The 18,174-nt window shown below is 37.4% G+C and overlaps 1 protein-coding gene across 1 annotated transcript; it reads right to left on the bottom strand.

Annotated features, from left to right (window-relative positions):
• Positions 1–1,639: 1,639 nt before the first annotated feature.
• On the bottom strand, positions 1,640–17,445 carry dck (deoxycytidine kinase). The gene is made up of 7 exons (XM_057819505.1): positions 16,807–17,445; positions 16,402–16,517; positions 9,850–10,043; positions 8,120–8,267; positions 6,903–7,018; positions 2,012–2,111; positions 1,640–1,798 (listed from the first exon to the last, which is right to left on the bottom strand). The coding sequence occupies exons 1-7, from the start codon at positions 17,105–17,107 to the stop codon at positions 1,772–1,774; spliced, it is 1,002 nt and encodes a 333-aa protein (XP_057675488.1). The 5' UTR covers positions 17,108–17,445; the 3' UTR covers positions 1,640–1,771.
• Positions 17,446–18,174: the final 729 nt, after the last annotated feature.

The raw sequence follows: 18,174 nt of genomic DNA, 5'->3' as shown, positions 1-18,174 counted from the left end.
GTATGATCATTACCAGAGTTAGGTAGCCAAAGATTTTACTCAAGTAAGAGTAGCGTTATTTCGAAATAATGTCACTAAAGTAAAAGTAGTCATCCAAAAATGTACTCAAGTACAAGTAAAATAAAAAAAGTATTTGGTGAAAAGAATACTCAAATCATGAGTAGCATTATTAGTAAATGCTTAAGATTTTTTTAATGGTATTTTTTTCTCAGCACAAAGACATCTATATGAACTGCTACTCTTATACTATATAAAATATAACAAAATTAAGCCAAAGAAATGCACACACACACACAATTTTTTTTTTTAAATTAAGGCGAGAAAAAACAAATCTTCAGAAATAAAGCACTATTCATCCAAAGAGCATGAGTGCCCTCTAGTGGAGAAAAAAATATTTACTAGTATGAAACTAAAATGATCACATCTCACTTTTCCGTGGTCTATCGGTGCCAAATAAAAACTGGGTGAGAGAAATTAAAGTCTGCGCTTTTGAGTCCTGTTGACGGTGGCGCTCTATTTCAAATACCGTCTTGGCCCAAATATAAGACGCCCCTGATTATAAGACGACCCCCTCTTTTTCAAGACTCAAGTTTGGAAAAAAAGACTTTTTGAACACCAAATTAATTTTTATACAGAAAATAATTACAGTACATCTGAAACAAATGAATATAACAATATATTTGAGAGAAAAAGCATTATATTTAGCCTCATTCAAATCTTAATATCTGAACATTTAAATATGTAAACTAAAGTGCAATCACATTCGTAAATGAATGGCTTCTGGTTTTTGAAATGTAAATAAACCAATCTATTGTGATAAAACAACAAAATTGCAATAACTGCATTAACCATCAAAGTGAAGTCTAACTGTAACTGTAGTCTTGAAACAAATCTGAATATGGAAAAACATTGCAATAAAATAATGCAAACTGGTTAAACTAGTAGCTGAGCTCTGTCATGACTGAACATCGCTTCAATGATATCTGGCGCCATCTAGCGTCGTGAATGGGGAGAGTAGCTGAGAGCTGTCAGAACATCGCTTCAATGATATCTGGCGCCATCTAGCGTCGTGAATGGGTATAATGTCTAGACCGCGAATATAAAACGACCCCTTCTTTTTCAATCTTATTTCAATGCAAAAAACACTGTCTTATATTCGGGCCAATACGGTAGTTCATTTTTCACAGTGCTTTTAAGACACCAGGTGATTGAACAGGCCGGCGTGATCATAGAACGGCAAGCTTGAGTCTGATTGGTATAATGGAGTCATGCAATTATTGTTGCGACGTCTCATTGGTGAAACTGGTAGAGCCACTGGCAAAAAAAAAAAAAAAGTAAAATCTTTTATGTAGAACAAAGAAAAATGTAACGACTAGTGTAGCCCAAAGTAGCGGAGAAAGAGTAGTTGCTCGAGTAAAAGTAAATGTATGGCTTAATAAAACTACTCTCAGAACTTGCATTTTTCTCAAAAAGTTACTCAAGTAAGAGTAAATCTAATGTTTTACTACCCACCTCTGATCATTAATAATATGAACCCCCCCCCCCCCCCTTCCCCTCAGACATTCCTATTCAATGTGAGAAGAGAGCCTTGGAGGTCTTTTTGTTGGAGAACAACGGAAGGTTTTAGTCCAAACAAGTTTATTTTAGTCTGTAAACCACACACAACAAAGTTATAAATACAAATATCTTGTTGATAAAAAGAGAAAAAAAAAAAACCTTACAAAAAAAAAAATAAGTGCTTTTCCCCCTTGCCTCATTTGCCGGCCGTCCCTCACAAAGTACTAACGAACTCTTTGACCTGGAAGACACAGATTGCACTTTGGGTTCAAGTGATACCAAGCCAAAACATACACTTATTGTTATTTACAGTATATAAGCCAAATGTGTGTTTGTGTGAAGCGGGCGTCAACAGTGTCAATGCATCCTCCATGAGAAAAAACCGCATTTCAACGCACAGGGCAATGGCAAACAATGACAATGCTTTGTGAAGCTTTTGATGGTCCTTCCTCACCTTCTCCATCATATGGGCGCACTTGTTTTTGCTGCCTTTGAACTCTTCTGCGGCGTCCAGCGTCAGCACCGGCACGTCCGCCAGGTACTCAAAGTCCGTACTGTGGAACCACACGGCTTAAAGTCAGCTACAGTAGTTAGTCAAAAGAAAAATACAGTTTTCATTCGTATTCATATTTAAATGTCATTTCTTGTTTTTATTTTTTACAAAACACATTCACCCTTAAGGTCCTGAGCCTTTTAGGATGTTTTTTGCCCGTTTTGTATTAATACTTTTTTGTCTCTGTATACCATGTAAAAAACTAACACGCCATGAGTACATTGCTTTGTATGTTTTCTCGGCACACGTCACCGATATGAATTGTTATCACTAGGAGTGGGAACCACTTGGTACCTCACGATACAATACGGTTTGCGATACAAAGCTCACGATAACGATTATCTGACGATACAATGATTATTGATACATTGGTCAGGAAATTCTAGGATATTCTCAAAACAACTAATAAACAGAAAAACAATCTTCTGCTGTGAATTGGAATGAGTTTATCACTAGTAGACATCCAATCCATTTGAACAGGGAGGGTGGCAGCGAATGAACATTCGTTCATTCGCTGCAATTCCTCCCACTTCAAACTGGTTGAACGTCTATGGCCGTCAGTGGCAGCCAATGCCAGGCATTGAGGTCATTTTGGGCCATTTAGGGTCATTTACCTGTTGGTTTTCAGTTACTTCCTGTTAATTTTGGGGTATTTTATGGGTCACTTCCTGTTCATTTTGTGTTACAGAACAGGAAGTTACCTGGGAAACACCTAAATGAATAGGCAGTGATTCAAATTCAACAGGAAATGACCTGGAAATGCCCTAAAATGAACAGCAAGTGACCTATAAATGCCCTGAAAATCTGTGAACGTTCTGGTTTTGAATGAACGAACGTTCCCAGTTTAAATGAATTGGGTGTCGAGCACTGTCAAGGCAGCCTTAGAGTTAACTGAGACAATATTATGGTGGAAGATTTTGGTAGGACCTTGTTGGTTTCTTTTTTTTTTTTTCAAGACATTGTCACCTTTTTAAAATGATATCTCGATTCTTGCAGGAGAATATCGATAACCTTTTGGGATACAAAGTAGTACTGCAACGATTGATCGATTAACTCGAGTATTTGAATAGATAAAAAGATTCGAATTAAAATTTGCTGCTTCGAGTATTCGTTTAAAGTGGCGTTATAATGGTTTATTTTGAAAGTGTGCATGTCTTTAGTTTTATTATTTGGGTGGATACACTGCACTCTAGTCTGCTTCATTTCACATGGCTAAATCCAGCTGCTCCCTGTTAAGACCACCATAAGCTAAGTTTTTGTATGAGCTAATGTTTTTTCAGTGCATTCGTAATTTAGTTTATAGGTATATTTAGCAACTTTTTTGTGGGAATATATGTCTGAACCATTTGTTGAGAGCATTGTAAAAAAAAAAAAAAAAGTTAGCATTTTATAGCATTTATGCTAGCGGACTTTTGCTATTTAAGTTAGCCAATTGTTGTTTTGTTGTACATAGATCCTCATTTATTTATTATTTTATACCGTTTAATGCTCAGCTCAAGTATTTTATTTTTTCATCTTCCTTATCCGATTACTCGAACTAACTAGTTCATGAATTAATCGACTACTAAAATAATCGATGGCTGCAGCCCTAATACAAAGTATCACGATTTATCACCATTTCGATATTTTGTCACACCCCTAGTTATCACACTACAGGAAGCTATGTCTCGCGAGCCATATCTGGCTCTTTTGATGAGTCCATCTGGTTCTCCGCCAGCCCATGAGCTTAAATGTGGAAGTGGCCATCTTGCTTGACATGAACGAGATGTGACGAGCTAAAGGCGCATTCAAACATTGATCCTGGACAATTTGTTATAATATGCTTAAATTCAGTCTCCACTGGTGGTGCTCCTGTCGTGGCTTGTACGGAGATGAGCGCTACAGAGCATGCCTCGTGAGTTAAATAGGCCAGCAGTGGAACTGGCCCCTCACAACTCAATGCCGAGCAAACTGAAGTATATAAAAACGTGTAGGGAAAAGTAAACCACAGTAGTAAACTGCGTTTTACCGTAAATCAAAGAAAGCCGGGATCGGTTTCACTTTCATGACTTTTTCGCCCGTCAAATTGTCGCCACTTCCGGATGAGCGAGACTCACGAAACGGCTGCCCTGAGAGGGACCGCCTGTCTCGGCCACCGTTATGCACATGTCCCCCTGGTTTTCCCTGGTAGTGATTTCCACAAATATACGCAACACCACACGTTTCTATGTGTTATTTTCCAAGTGGTGAGTGCGGAACTGAGCAACGAATGTAACGTCCCAAGTAACAATGTTAGGCTTTCGTTGTTTTAAAACAATCATATCTCCCGTATCCTCTATTTCCTGTAGTCAATCAGCAGTTGTGAATCTCTGGGTAATCTTAAATTCGGCACCTCGGGAGCCGATATGTCCTTAAAAAACATTTGAAGCAACAAATACAGTGGGGCAAATAAGTATTTAGTCAACCACTAATTGTGCAAGTTCTCCCACTTGAAAATATTACCGAGGCCTGTAATCGTCAACATGGGTAAACCTCAACCATGAGAGACAGAATGTGGAGAAGAAAAAAAAACAGGAAATCACATTGTTTGATTTTTCAAGAATTTATTTGCAAATCACGGTGGAAAATAAGTATTTGGTCAATACTTTTATGTACCCTTTGTTGGCAATAACGGAGGCCAAACATTTTCTGTAACTCTTTACAAGCTTTTCACACACTGTTGTTGGTATTTTGGCCCATTCCTCCATGCAGATCTCCTCTAGAGCAGTGATGTTTTGGGGCTGTCGTTGGGCAACACGAACTTTCAACTCCCTCCACAGATTTTCTATGGGGTTGAGATCTGGAGACTGGCTAGGCCACTCCAGGACCTTGAAATGCTTCTTACGAAGCCACTCCTTTGTTGCCCTGGCTGTGTGTTTGGGATCATTGTCATGCTGAAAGACCCAGCCACGTCTCATCTTCAATGCCCTTGCTGATGGAAGGAGATTTTCAATCAAAATCTCTTGATACATTGTCCCCTTCATTCTTTCCTTTACACAGATCAGTCGTCCTGGTCCCTTTGCAGAAAAACAGCCCCAAAGCATGATGTTTCCACCCTCATGCTTCACAGTGGATATGGTGTTCTTCAGATGCAATTCAGTATTCTTTCTCCTCCAAACACGATAACCTGTGTTTCTATCAAAAAGTTCTATTTTGGTTTCATCTGACCATAACACATTCTCCCAGTCCTCTTCTGAATCATCCAAATGCTCTCTAGCGAACCGCAGACGGGCCTGGACGTGTACTTTCTTCAGCAGGGGGACACGTCTGGCAGTGCACGATTTGAGTCCCTGGCGGCGCATTGTGTTACTGATAGTAGCCTCTGTTACTGTGGTCCCAGCTCTCTGTAGGTCATTCACTAAGTCACCCCATGTGGTTCTGGGATTTTTGCTCACCGTTCTTGCTATCATTTTGACGCCACAGGGTGAGATCTTGCATGGAGCTCCAGATCGAGGGAGATTATCAGTGGTCTTGTACGTCTTCCATTTTCTAATAATTGCTCCCACAGTTGATTTCTTTACACCAAGCGTTTTACCCATTGCAGATTCAGTCTTCCCAGCCTGGTGCAGGTCTACAATTTTGTCTCTGGTGTCCTTCGACAGCTCTTTGGTCTCGGTTATAGTGGAGTTTGGCAGTGTTTCCCACCAATGAACGAGACTGTGGCGGCCCGCCACAGTTTCGTTTGACCCCCCCCCCCCAAAAGATCATAATCAGATGCGTCAGTCAGCCGATTACACAGCTGTAGCCCACTCCACTCTACTACCCGCGCGAGCGACAGCGCGCGCGTGCACACACACAGACACGCGCCAACAGGTCGCGCTCATAGACGGGACTACTAGCCTGGTACACCAGACTCATAGCTGTGCTATGCAGGCATGAAAATCTCTCACCTTTCGGCGAAATTTGCTGTTTTGAAGTCAGAAAGGGCGACCTACGTGAATTGCGTAGATCCGAGGAGAAATTCTTTTTTTTGGGGGGGGGGTCGGGAGGTTTTATTTAATTATTATTATTATTATCATCATGTGATTAACTTAGTACGTAAACTGAGCACTTAAGAAATCGGTTCTTTAAAAAAGTGACAGTTGGACAGTCAGCAAATCCTTCGAGAACCAATCATCGGCCCAAGCTGCGTTCCATTATTCCAAACGCGCGCACTCCTTCGTGTACATGGAGTGCTCGGAGAGCCTTTGGTTGCATTGCAAAGCTGCGAAAACAAAAAGCAGGCCTTATCCACACCGGGGCAGACCAGAGCGCAGCATACACACTTGCCTGTATTTGCCAGCAGATTGAATTTGGTGAGTAATGGTTGCAATCGTTTTCACATTTTGCGATATAAAAAAAGTTACTGCCATTCGTTGCAGCTTGCGTTGAACACTGCCAGAGCTAGCCAAATCTCCCATGAAAAAAATAGGTCACGTTAAAGTGGCGTCAAGCTTGTGTATTTAGCGGTAATATAAACGAAGAAACACACTGTTGAGTCAAATTAAGCGGCATGCTCTCGGATGGAGGGGGGCGCCTCGTATCGCTCCCGTCGTCCACCTGAGACGTGTTTTTTTTCGGCTGGGACTTGAGCTGACGGCCGGTGTTGTCCCAAAATGAAGGAGGAAGTTAGCAAAACTCTACAGGAAGTGAGAGCAAAGCCTCCCCACGCCATTTCACCTGAAATGGCATTTTCTACTAGAACTCTTGTTGATCTATCACCTGCAATGGCAGCTAAAGTATGATTCATTCGCAGAGTACAAGCCCCTCCCATTGTTGCGAAGACGGTTCTCACGTCATGGTCTTGTGCTGCAACCAGCTCTCATGCTTGACATGGAGCTTCTCCAGATACTCTAAAGGGATTTCCTGTTCTTCTGCACGCCCTCGCAAGTGCAGTCTCTCCATGCACTTCTATATAAATACATAAAAGTATATATTGAGGCAAAAAAAAAAAAAAAAAAAAAAAAAACAGTCAAAGGCCTCAGAGGAATTTATGTGTGTTCTAGAGATGTCCCCGATTCGATCACGTCATTTTCAGAGGATCGGAATCTTGACTCACTGGCTGTCATTGATGGCAATAGACCTCGAATTCATATTGACTGAGGGGGTTGGCAGCGATCGAATTGGACGTCTATCGCTGTCAATAGCAGTGAAACATGATCACTCGATGCCATCTTATCACATTGGATGACCCACTGAATTTTTTTATACATGTTATTGTAAAGCAAACTAATTTGTTTGCGACCTTATGGAGTTTCATAAATGATTTGCGCAAAGAAAAAATGGAATTTCTGGATTTTTTTTCTCACATTTTTGAAACCACTGCTCTACAAATATATGGAGCTAAATCAGGGCCAAAGTTTTTGTAATCTGGTAGAAAAACAAAAAAGGTGGGGAAAAAATGTTGTAACTGAAAGTTTAAGGTTCGTTTTTGAATCTTCAATCAATCTGAACACATTTTTTGTTTCATTGACAGATATTTCCAGCATCAAATATTAACTTTTTGGTTTTAGATATCTTTGACCTTCAGATTTTTTTTAAAACTTTCAAATCATTTTTTTTCATTTTTTCACTGTCACATCTTTTTCACTTTTAAACTTTTGGCAGTGTTATGGCATGGAGGGCGTGACGTGTGGGCTTTATTTATAAATAGTGCGGGGTCATCATGTATCAAAGTGCCCACATTTCCTGAAGGCAACATCATCTGGGGATGCTTTGTTAGGCTCCCTCACAAGTCCACACAACTCTTCGTCGAAGCCACGCCCCTTTCGCCATTACACGGCCAAAAGTTTGAAACTGATTAAGAAATATATGAAAGTGAAAAAACTATTTCAGTGTGAAAAAAAAAAAGTTTGAACCGGACCAGATTACAAAATTGGCCTTGATTTAGCACCATACCGATAACTGTTTTATATACCGGTAGTTCTAATGTTGGGATAGCTTTGTTCCATTTGAGAAATTTTTGATGGGGACATCCCTAGTTTTAACATGTTGCGAGGGTTTGAGTCATACCTCTGGCGGGACCCTCAGGTAGATGATCCCGTCCAGCTTGATGTGGCGGCCAAACTGACCGTGCAGCCAGCTGTGCCAGTCCTGGTAGACGGACCACTCTGTGTCGTTCATGCACTCGTTCTCGTAGAGATTGGCGGCGAAGATGTACCTAGCGGACATTATTGAGAGTTCATATTACTCCGCGTATAGTTATAGTGCTGCAACGATTAATTTATAACTCGAGTAATTCAATTAGGAAAAAGCTTTGAATCAAATTTTGCTGCTTTGAGAATTTGTTTAATTAGAGTGGCGTTGTAATGGTTTGTTTTGAAAGTGCTAGAATTTAGTTTTATCGCTTTGGGTGGATACACTACCCTCTAGTGGCAACAGTGGATATGACATAACTCATCTAACCTGGCTGGATCCAGCTGCTCTCTGTTAAGACCAACATAAGGTTGTAAGTTTTTATTTGAGCTAATATGATTGTTTATGAATTTGTTATTTACTTTAGAGGTATATTTAACAGTTTTTGTGGGGATATGTGTTTTAATGTTTTTTTAAGAGCATTGTAAAAAAATAAAAAAATAAATAAAAGTTAGCATTTTAGCTAGCGGACTCTTGTTATTCACGTTAGCCAATTGTTCTTTTGTTGCACATCGATCCGCATTTGTCAACTTTTTTAAAATACCGTTTGAGGCTAAGCTCAGGTATTTTAACTTATTTTTATATTTTAATTTATTGCTCTTGTGAAGTCAAAGTGCAATCCTGCATAGTTTCAAAACCACTTGGGATTTTATTTTGCATTTGCATTTAATGTGCATTTGAAAGTGCAATCTTAGCAAACCTTTGTTTTACGTCTCCTAAAATGTATTCTGCTGTCCATTAAATGTTCCTAATTCGATTACTCGAGTATTCATACTAATTGATAAATTCATGGATTACTTAAATAATGGATCGCTGTTGCCTCATTTAATTTGTAGCAAGTATTACGAGGGGGATAACAAAATATCAAAATGGTTTTATATTGTGATACTTTGTATCCGAGAACGTTATTGGTATGCTCCTGCCAAGAACCGTTATATCGTTTTAAAAAGGTGTAACTGTTTTAAAACTAAAATAAAAAGGAACCGACAAATCGCAAAAATCTTCTACTAGAATAGTGTCTCTTTCAACTTAATAGCTGCCATTGACAGCACTAGACACCCAATCCATTTTGACTGGGACAGGCGAATGAACGATTTTTGATTAGAAATCAAAGCATTCACGGACGGTCTTTCCGATTTTTGGGGCATTTTCCGGTCACTTTCTGTTACCGCAATTCTGGGCCATTCACAGGTCACTTCCTGTTGAGTTTGAGTCACAGCCGATTCATTCCTGGGGAACTACCTTTTCTGTAACTCAAAATCAACAGGAAGTGAGCCAGAAATGAAATGTCCCAAAACCAAGAGGAAGTGACTGAAAATCAACAGTAAATGACCTGAAATGCCCCATAATTAAACTCATTGCTTGCCATTGACCGCCATAGACGTGCAATGAACAAATGTTCATTCACGGCCACCTTCCCAGTTCAAATAAATTGGACGTTTACTAGTGATAAACTCAATTTACAGCTGACAGATGAAAAGAGCTTGTTTTTCTATTATTGATCATTGTTGTATCGCCATATCGTGAGATCATATTTTTCGTGAGCCTTATAACGCAAATCGTACCGTATCGTGAACTAACCAGAGCTTACCAGCCCTCATTATTACCGGTCACTGTAGATGGAGCGCTCAAAGAACTGCACGGGGTTCTCTGCCTCTCTCAGCTTCCCGTTGGCCGAGTTCATCTGGGCGCGCACGCGGCTAATGCAGGCGTAACTCTGGAAGGTGTATGCCCAACGCTCGGGCTTGTCGTACATCATCTTCAGCACGTTTCCACCGCTGCGCTGCGACGTCGTCAGCTCCTAATCCGCGGAAACACATTGTTTATATGATTCTTCCCCTTCAAAAAATATATCCATAAAAAGTACAGGAAAATTATCAATTTATTTTTGTTTTTTGTTAAAACACTTTTATAAAATATTCACCAGCAAATGCGAATAGAAACCATCTGCAAATAATTTTCATCCATTGTAAAATGTAAAATGCCGTAAAACAATAATAACATTGTAAATGAACTCAAATCGTGAATAAGCAGGGATGAATCATCTGTAAAAGTTTCCGGCCCCCTCCAGGGGCAAAAAAAAAATCTGTTTTTTTTTTGCAAAAGGATATTGTTGTCACGATTAATTGACAACTATTTTAATAGAAAATTAACATTTTTAGACACATCTTTGAACTAAAAACTGCTTTCTGAGCCCCTTCAACTTTTTTTATTATTAAAAAATATTTTTTATTAAAAAATAAATAAGCTGCATGTATATATTTTTTATTTGTATTGATTTGAAAAATAAAAATAAATAAATAAACACTATTTGTATTTTAAAACTTTTATTTAAATAAAAAAATATTTGAAGCTAATAGTAACAAAGGTGTCAAGTGTCTCGAATGCAACCTAAAAAGCACTTCAATTCTATAGGAATAGTAGTTACTTTTGTTAAACTCTTCAACTAAAATAAAATTATAATAATTGTTCTGTATTTTCTCCGTCTTTTGTACTTAGCTTCGAATTAAATTTTGCTGGTTCGATGATTCGTTTAATTAGAGTGGTATTGCAATGGTTTGTTTTGAAAGTGGTGCATTTAGTTTTATTGGTTTGGGAGGGTACACTGCCCTCTGGTGGCAACAGTGAATATGACATAACTTGTCCAGGTTGAATCCAGCTGCTCCCTGTTCAGTTCAACATCAGGCTTTAGGTTTTTGTTTGAGCTAATATGTTTGTTTATGCATTTGTCATTTAATTTAAAGACATATTTAGACGTTTTTGGGGGAATATGTGTTTGGACGATTTGTTAAGAGAGAAATTTATTATAATCTACTAAAGTTACATATCCATTTGACTAATTACACATTTAAACTCCAATTTTTTGGTTCTTTTGTTTTACTTAGATCATTTTTTATACCTTTTGATTAGAGCTGAAACGAATACTCGAGTAACTCGAGTTTAAAAACTGATCCGAGGAATTTTATTCCCCTCGAGTAATCGTTTATTTTGACAGCTCTAAGCATCACGTTTTGCTCGGACTACTTTTAATGCGGGACAACGCACTGATGTCACGTGGGTAGAGGATGAAGCAAAAAAATAAAAAACTTACTGCAGCCGACAGCCGCTACAAACAACGCCGACGTTGCTAAATACTAGCCTGCACGATGCTACGTACATAGAGATCACATGTATAGTGAACTAGATGCGAAATGACAGACTTGGCCGCGTCTGGCAGCGTTAGTAAACAGCCGCCATCTTAAAGCAGTAGAGCGCTAAGCGCTAATAAATAAGATTAACGTTACTGTCACTAGTCTCAAGTAACGTTAGCCCTGCGGAGGGCTAGGTTTCTATTAATTATGACCACTTTCGATGCGTGGCTAACGTGTCTTACATACAGGCTTTAACATAACATAGCGTTGTGGAGTGATGAGGGTGTAAAATAAAAACTCAATAATGCCAACTATCAATTTTAGCTCAGTAGTCATTGGTGGATAAAACACCAAGTAGCACTGGTCCCTAATGTGCTCCAATACAGCCTGTATCATACATTTATTTTTTAACACTGCAAAAACTTAAAATCCTATCAGGACTTACAGTTTAGACTAACTTAAAACTTAACTAGAACTTAAAAATGGCTTGACAAAAATAGAAATTCAATTGAAACACGTGGGGGGAAAAATCTTAACTTTTACGTAATGTGTGTTATCAAGCGTAACGGCATTTCTAGGTGTATATATATATATATATATATATATATATATTTTTTTTTAAATAAGATCTAAGGGTTTTTTGAGTTAAAGCAGTGAATTAGTCTTTTTTTTAATTCTAATTACATCTGAGATGCAATTGTCGGCTGTTTTCAACGATATACATCGAAAATAAAGACATTGATTGACTGAAAATGGTTCAAGATTAGATGAAATGTCTTGTTTTCTCATGTATATTTATAATTGCTCTTCACCTAAAAATATATTTGTTTTATCCGATTACTCGATTAATCGATAGAATTTTCAGTCGATTACTCGATTACTAAAATATTCCATAGCTGCAGCCCTACTTTTGATGAATTTAGTTTTAAAATCATTTTATTTTTAAATGCATTTATTGCCCTTGTGAAATAAAAGTGCAATTCTGTATAGTCTGAAGAAACACTCAGGGACTTTTATTTTGCATTTGTATTTCATGCTCTTCTGAAAGTGAAATCTTGGCACCCATGGGTGTGCAGAGCAACATAAATGTTAAAGCAAGCGTACACATTTGATCTTTTGTTTTATATCTCCTAAAAATATTCTGCAAGACATTATATGTTTGTGAACCAATTACTCGATTAATCAAACTAATTCATCCATACATTAATCGATTAGTTAAATAATCGATAGCTGCAGCCCTAAATTCAATTTTAAAAGAAAATCTGAGATTTTATTTTTGGGCTACAAAGCCCAGCCCTTATTTTGTATTTTGTTAATTATTATTGTTTTTGTTTTTTTTAAAAATAACAGTATGGGACACTATTCCATACAAAATAAGAACAAGTGTGTCCCGCTGTAAGTGGGGCTCACTTGGCTATCGGAATGTTGAATGGGGTGTGTGCACTAAGTCATGAAAGAGCAGGCGAGCAGTGATGTGCAGTAGACATATGGACAGTCTACGGCAGCTGCATTCTAAATACAGATAAAGACGCTCCCGGTCATGATGTCTACGTCGTGTAATCTTCCAAAGATTTTTTTCTCTCCATGTAATTATGCAACTACGTCTTCAACCCTTATTAGGATGTACATGTGGTTTAAATTAGCTGAAAGTACCAGTACTCCGCACGTGCTTAACTATAGTATACTGTACAGACTCCCAAGTGTTGTAAGGTAGCGACAGAAACGGAATAGAGTACACTACAGTCTACTGTGAAGAGCTACATTTAATTTTCTCCACCACAGATACTAAAGATGTCCCGATCGATCACGTCATTTTCAAAGTATCGGAATCGGCAAAAAAATATCGGACATGCCTTTTTAAATATATATATATATTTTAATTAAATCGTCTTCTAATTGTATTTAACGTTACAGACAAAATGTCTTACACTCATCCAGAGTGTTTAGTTTTGGCTTAAAGTAGGGCTATCAAATTTATTGCCTTAACGGTGGTGATAACATTAAAATATTTAACGCAATTAACGCATGCGCTGCACTACCCACTCACGCATTGTCGCGTTCAATCTATAATGGCACCGTTTTACGTATACATAGAGCTAAAAGGCAACGTAAATTGAGTAGCGAGAAATTTGGCAGCTTTTGAAGCCTTTTTTTAATTGGCTAAAGCCTAACAATTCGTTTCTCAATAATTAGAAGTATTGTGGGAAGCAATGTGGAGAAGAAAGGTTGTAGTTGATCCTTTTCTTACCACCCTATGTTATTTCCCAACGCAGAGAAGATATATCAATTGGTACCACTACGCACAGTATTGGTTGCACTTCCCATCATGCATTTGGGCAGAAGTTAAATGCCTCCGGTATCATTTGCACAACAAATACACTAGATGGCAATATTTAGTCACAATATACAAAGTCGCATTTAACCTTTAAGAACTACAAGTCTTTCTATCCGTGGATCCCTCTCACAGAAAGAATGTTAATAATGTAAATGCCATCTTGAGGATTTATTGTCATAATAAACAAATACAGTACTTATGTACTGTATGTTGAATGTATATATTCGTCCGAGTTTTATTCATTTTTTTCTTAATGCATTGCCAAAATGTATATGATCGGGAAAAATTATCGGGAATGATTGGAATTGAATCAGGAGCAAAAAAAAGCAATCGGATCGGGAAATATCGGGATCGGCAGATACGCAAACTAAAACGATCGGGATCGGATCGGGAGCAAAAAAACATGATCGGAACAACCCTAACAGATACCTTTAAACACATGACTAATAAACAGCTTGAATCAAGCGGATTTTGCTGAACTCTGCAAAAGCATCGATGCTAAAAATAAAAGGTGGTTTTGTATAATTCTTACGATGTGGAATCGCAGCACTTTTCCAACAACATGTTAAAAACAAGTTAGCTTTTTTACCAGTGTATACTGTGCAACACTAGCCCCTGATATAACACAGATTTTAATGCGAGATACATAAATATGACTTGGAAGCCCTTGTACTAACTTCAACATAGATGCCAAAAAACAATAAATATGATGTAAACTAAGGCTGCAACAACTAATCGATTAAATAGATGCATAAATTAGTTGCCAAATAATTTGATAATTGATTTGATGGCAGCTATGAGCAGTCCTTTCTGGGTCCTTGTAATATGAGGAAAGAGAGAGAGTTCACTGCTAGTCTTCTACACTCAGTTTGGGTTGCCGAGTCCATAACTTTACAAAGTGTTGAGAGTTAGATTATCTTGAGTCGTGTGTGTTGTTAGATCCAGTATGCCTCCATCAGAGGTGAGTAAATGAAGACAATTGAATTGTTTGGATTCTTTGTTGATGAGACATCACTACTTAGCACGGAGCGCTAACCCAGTTAGCAATTATGCTATTCAGTGTCTTAAGTGTCCGTTTGTATTGTGTTTCGGAGAAACATATTAGCACTCGAGTTATTGTTATATAGTAAAGTTGTCACATATAAAGAAACCACACACATAAACCCATTCCTATAACATCTAAAGAGTCTCGTTTCAACACAAACTCAATCATTAAATTGTCACACAAGAGAGAGTGCTTTGAAGTTGGATTTGGTTTGTATTCTTGAACAATTGTTTTAAAAGAAAACTGATTCATTACAATGTGCCTCCTTGTTCACCTATGTTCAGTTTGTTTAAAGAAAATAAATGGGTCATTGACATAATTTATATCAGCGCTTTGCCCACCAAAACAATAAATGCCAATCAGAAGCACTTGTATTTTTATTATTTTTTTTTAATGAACAGGACTTTTGTCTGATTTGTGTACTGAGAAATTCTTTTTGTGTTTTATACTAAGAACACAAAACACAAGAACTCTTATTAAAAACTGTAACAAGTTTTATATACTTACAACAGTACAGTTGTAGAATATAGTACTGTTAAATCAGAATGCTGAAATATTATTTTGGAAAGAAATTGTCATCCATTTTGTTGTCATTGTAACTTGAAAAATGCCTAAATAAGTTAAATTGCAAAGGTGATTGAAAAAAGTGACATTTACCCAATAAATTGTTTAGATAATCGATTATAAAAAAAAATAATAACTTAGTTGCAGCCCTCATGCAGACTATAAGTTATAACAAATGGGTGGAAAAATACAAATAACTCAGTGAATAAACTAAAGTGGGAATAGGCAAGTGGGCACTAACTGTTCTTAAGAGACTGCTTTTACCCAGAAGCAGTAACTCTTAAACAGAATTAAGATTGCAAATGGGTGCCCTTTATTATGATTTATTCCTTAATTTTTACTTATTATTTTATGGAGGTAGATTTGTGTGTCTATTATTCAATCAAAAAAAGTTGCTTCAATCAAAAAGTGTTTGAATGCAAAAATTAATGAGACTTTTTGAGACAAAAAAAGCATTTGAAAACTATTTTTCTTAGATTTTTTGGGGGGGGGGGATGAAGTGAAGTTTTATTTAGATTGAAAAAAACTTTTTTTGATTGAAGTAACGTTTTGTGTTTGGACCACATTTTGGCTTGGACATTTATGTCTTTATTACTCAATCAGCAAATAAGTTCCTTCAAACAACAACAACAAAAAAACAACAAGAAAAATCACTTCAATAAAAAAAAATCATTCATAGAAAAAGTTTTTCAATGCGAAAAATAAATAATGTAACTTCGCTTTTAAAAAAAATAATTCAAAGAAAAAACATGTTGCTTTTTTAGTCTCAAATGATTTTTTCCATTCAAACGCGTTTTTTTTATTTTTTTATTTTTATTGAAGTGACTTTTTTGATTGAAAATATATATTTTGATTGAATTAAAAAAAAAAAAAAAAAATATTGAGTGATAAAGACACAAATCTACCTCAAAATTATTGCTGATTTTAAATGTGTTTGTGCGTTTGTGTGTATGTTGATTCTGGGAAGAGTGGTTTGATGGTTTTAAATGTTTTTTAAGGATAAAGTACTTTACTGGAGCGGTGCTGTAATTTCCTTGTATACACTGTATTGGTAATGACAATAAAAGCATTCTGATTCTGATACCTCGAAGTCGCCGCTGTTGGTTTTCACGTTGCACCACCTAGCGATGGGTTCTGGTACTACTTCCCAGTCGGAACACTCCTGCTCCAGTAGGCGGACGAACGTCGACTTTCCCGCCGCTGGAAACACCCCCAACCAAAATTTAAAAATTAAAATGGATAAAAACGCGCAATGATTTTTAAGAAATTCAGACAAATGAGCATGAGCTACTTTAGCTGTGTTTTTTTTGCTGTTTTTTTTTTTTTTTTTTTTTTTGCTTAGCGTATGTTAACAATACCGACATTTACACACACAATGTCAATAAAAATGACAAATTAAAAAATTATATACATATATATGTGCAAATAAATAACGTTTTTGTTATTACAAATTCACTCAACGCATTTTATTCAATTTTACCGCACTTACCAATGTTCCCCTCAATGGAAATCCTCTTAATCCTCGTCTCCGTGGAGTCGTTGAGAGGGTCAGAGCGCGGCCTCTTCGGGGTTAAAGACATGTTTTTCTTACTGATCGATAACCCTAAAGTATTTTGGAATGACCGCGAGTAGGGATGCGAGAAGACCAAGCAGCTGTCGTTTGTCAAAGTTTGGCGGGCAACAACAGTACCACCAATCCGGAAACGATACGTCAATATCGACAGCTTCCGGATAGTATTTGAACAAGTAAAAACCGATACAAAAGCGCTAATTCTTTTTAATGTCATCATTATTTATAACAATGTGACAACTGTCCTGGATTTAGGCTAAAAAAAAAAAAAAAAAAAAAAAAAAAAAAAAAAGTGGTGCTACTTTCCCAAGGGCATCGTCACTTCCGCTAAGGGTGCAGCGATGGAGAGCCAGATTTTCAATGCTGCTATCGTCAAATCACAGCAAATGATTCTAACTGTGACAATATAATTTAAACTGTAACGTTGCAAATCAAAAAATGATGCATCATACAAATATACACTTCCCTATGCTGAAAGCTGGTGTCATTCGCAGATGCGACATGGTAAGCGTCAGTCACGAAAAGCTGCACATCTTTCTTCCTACCATCATTGATTGTCGTCACTTCCGCCGGCATTTCGGCCAATCGACAGCGAAATGTAAAATTCTACCGACAACCTACAATGTAAACTTCTTGAAATGTACATAAAATGAGTATGCCGTAATCCCTTGTTATTCGCGGTTAATGGGGACCGGCCCCACCCCGCGAAAATAGAAAATACGCAAAGTAGAGGCGGAGCTTATTTACATTTTTTTCCGCCGGTGTGTTCAATGTATTTATTCAAATTTACCAGCATTGGAAAGAGGTACATACAAGACATGTTTTCCCCCCAATGTATAAAAGAAAACTGTATATTTTAATAAATGTTCTTTAAGCACTGCTAATGGAATAATTATATGAAATATATGTCAGAAAACACTCAGGGGACTTTAAAATCCGCTCTGAGACCCCCAATTTGGCCAAATTTCAAAGTTGTCCGATCTGCATGTGTGATACATCATTGGAAAGCTTACCATCTCAATTTTCTGGGGGAAGAAAAAAATTGAACAGGAGGGCATTAAAAAAAAAACAAACAAAAAAAACGGCAAAACCCTGTCTGGAGGTGAGAGAACGCAAGAGCAGAATTACAGACGTCATGACTTTAACGAGATATTATCGCATACTTACCTTGTTTCAATCCAAAAACTCCATGTAGCATGTATCACCGAGTGTCAAGACACAGCTGTGAATGGCCACAGCTGGATTTTGGGGGGATTTTATGGGTGAAACACTGTAATATAACAAGGG

Source organism: Corythoichthys intestinalis, chromosome 17, assembly GCF_030265065.1.
Source record: "Corythoichthys intestinalis isolate RoL2023-P3 chromosome 17, ASM3026506v1, whole genome shotgun sequence".
In the NCBI taxonomy this organism is placed as follows: domain Eukaryota; kingdom Metazoa; phylum Chordata; class Actinopteri; order Syngnathiformes; family Syngnathidae; genus Corythoichthys; species Corythoichthys intestinalis.
The sequence above is the reverse complement of the archived record's forward strand: the minus strand, read 5'-3'. Positions and strand labels throughout refer to the sequence as shown.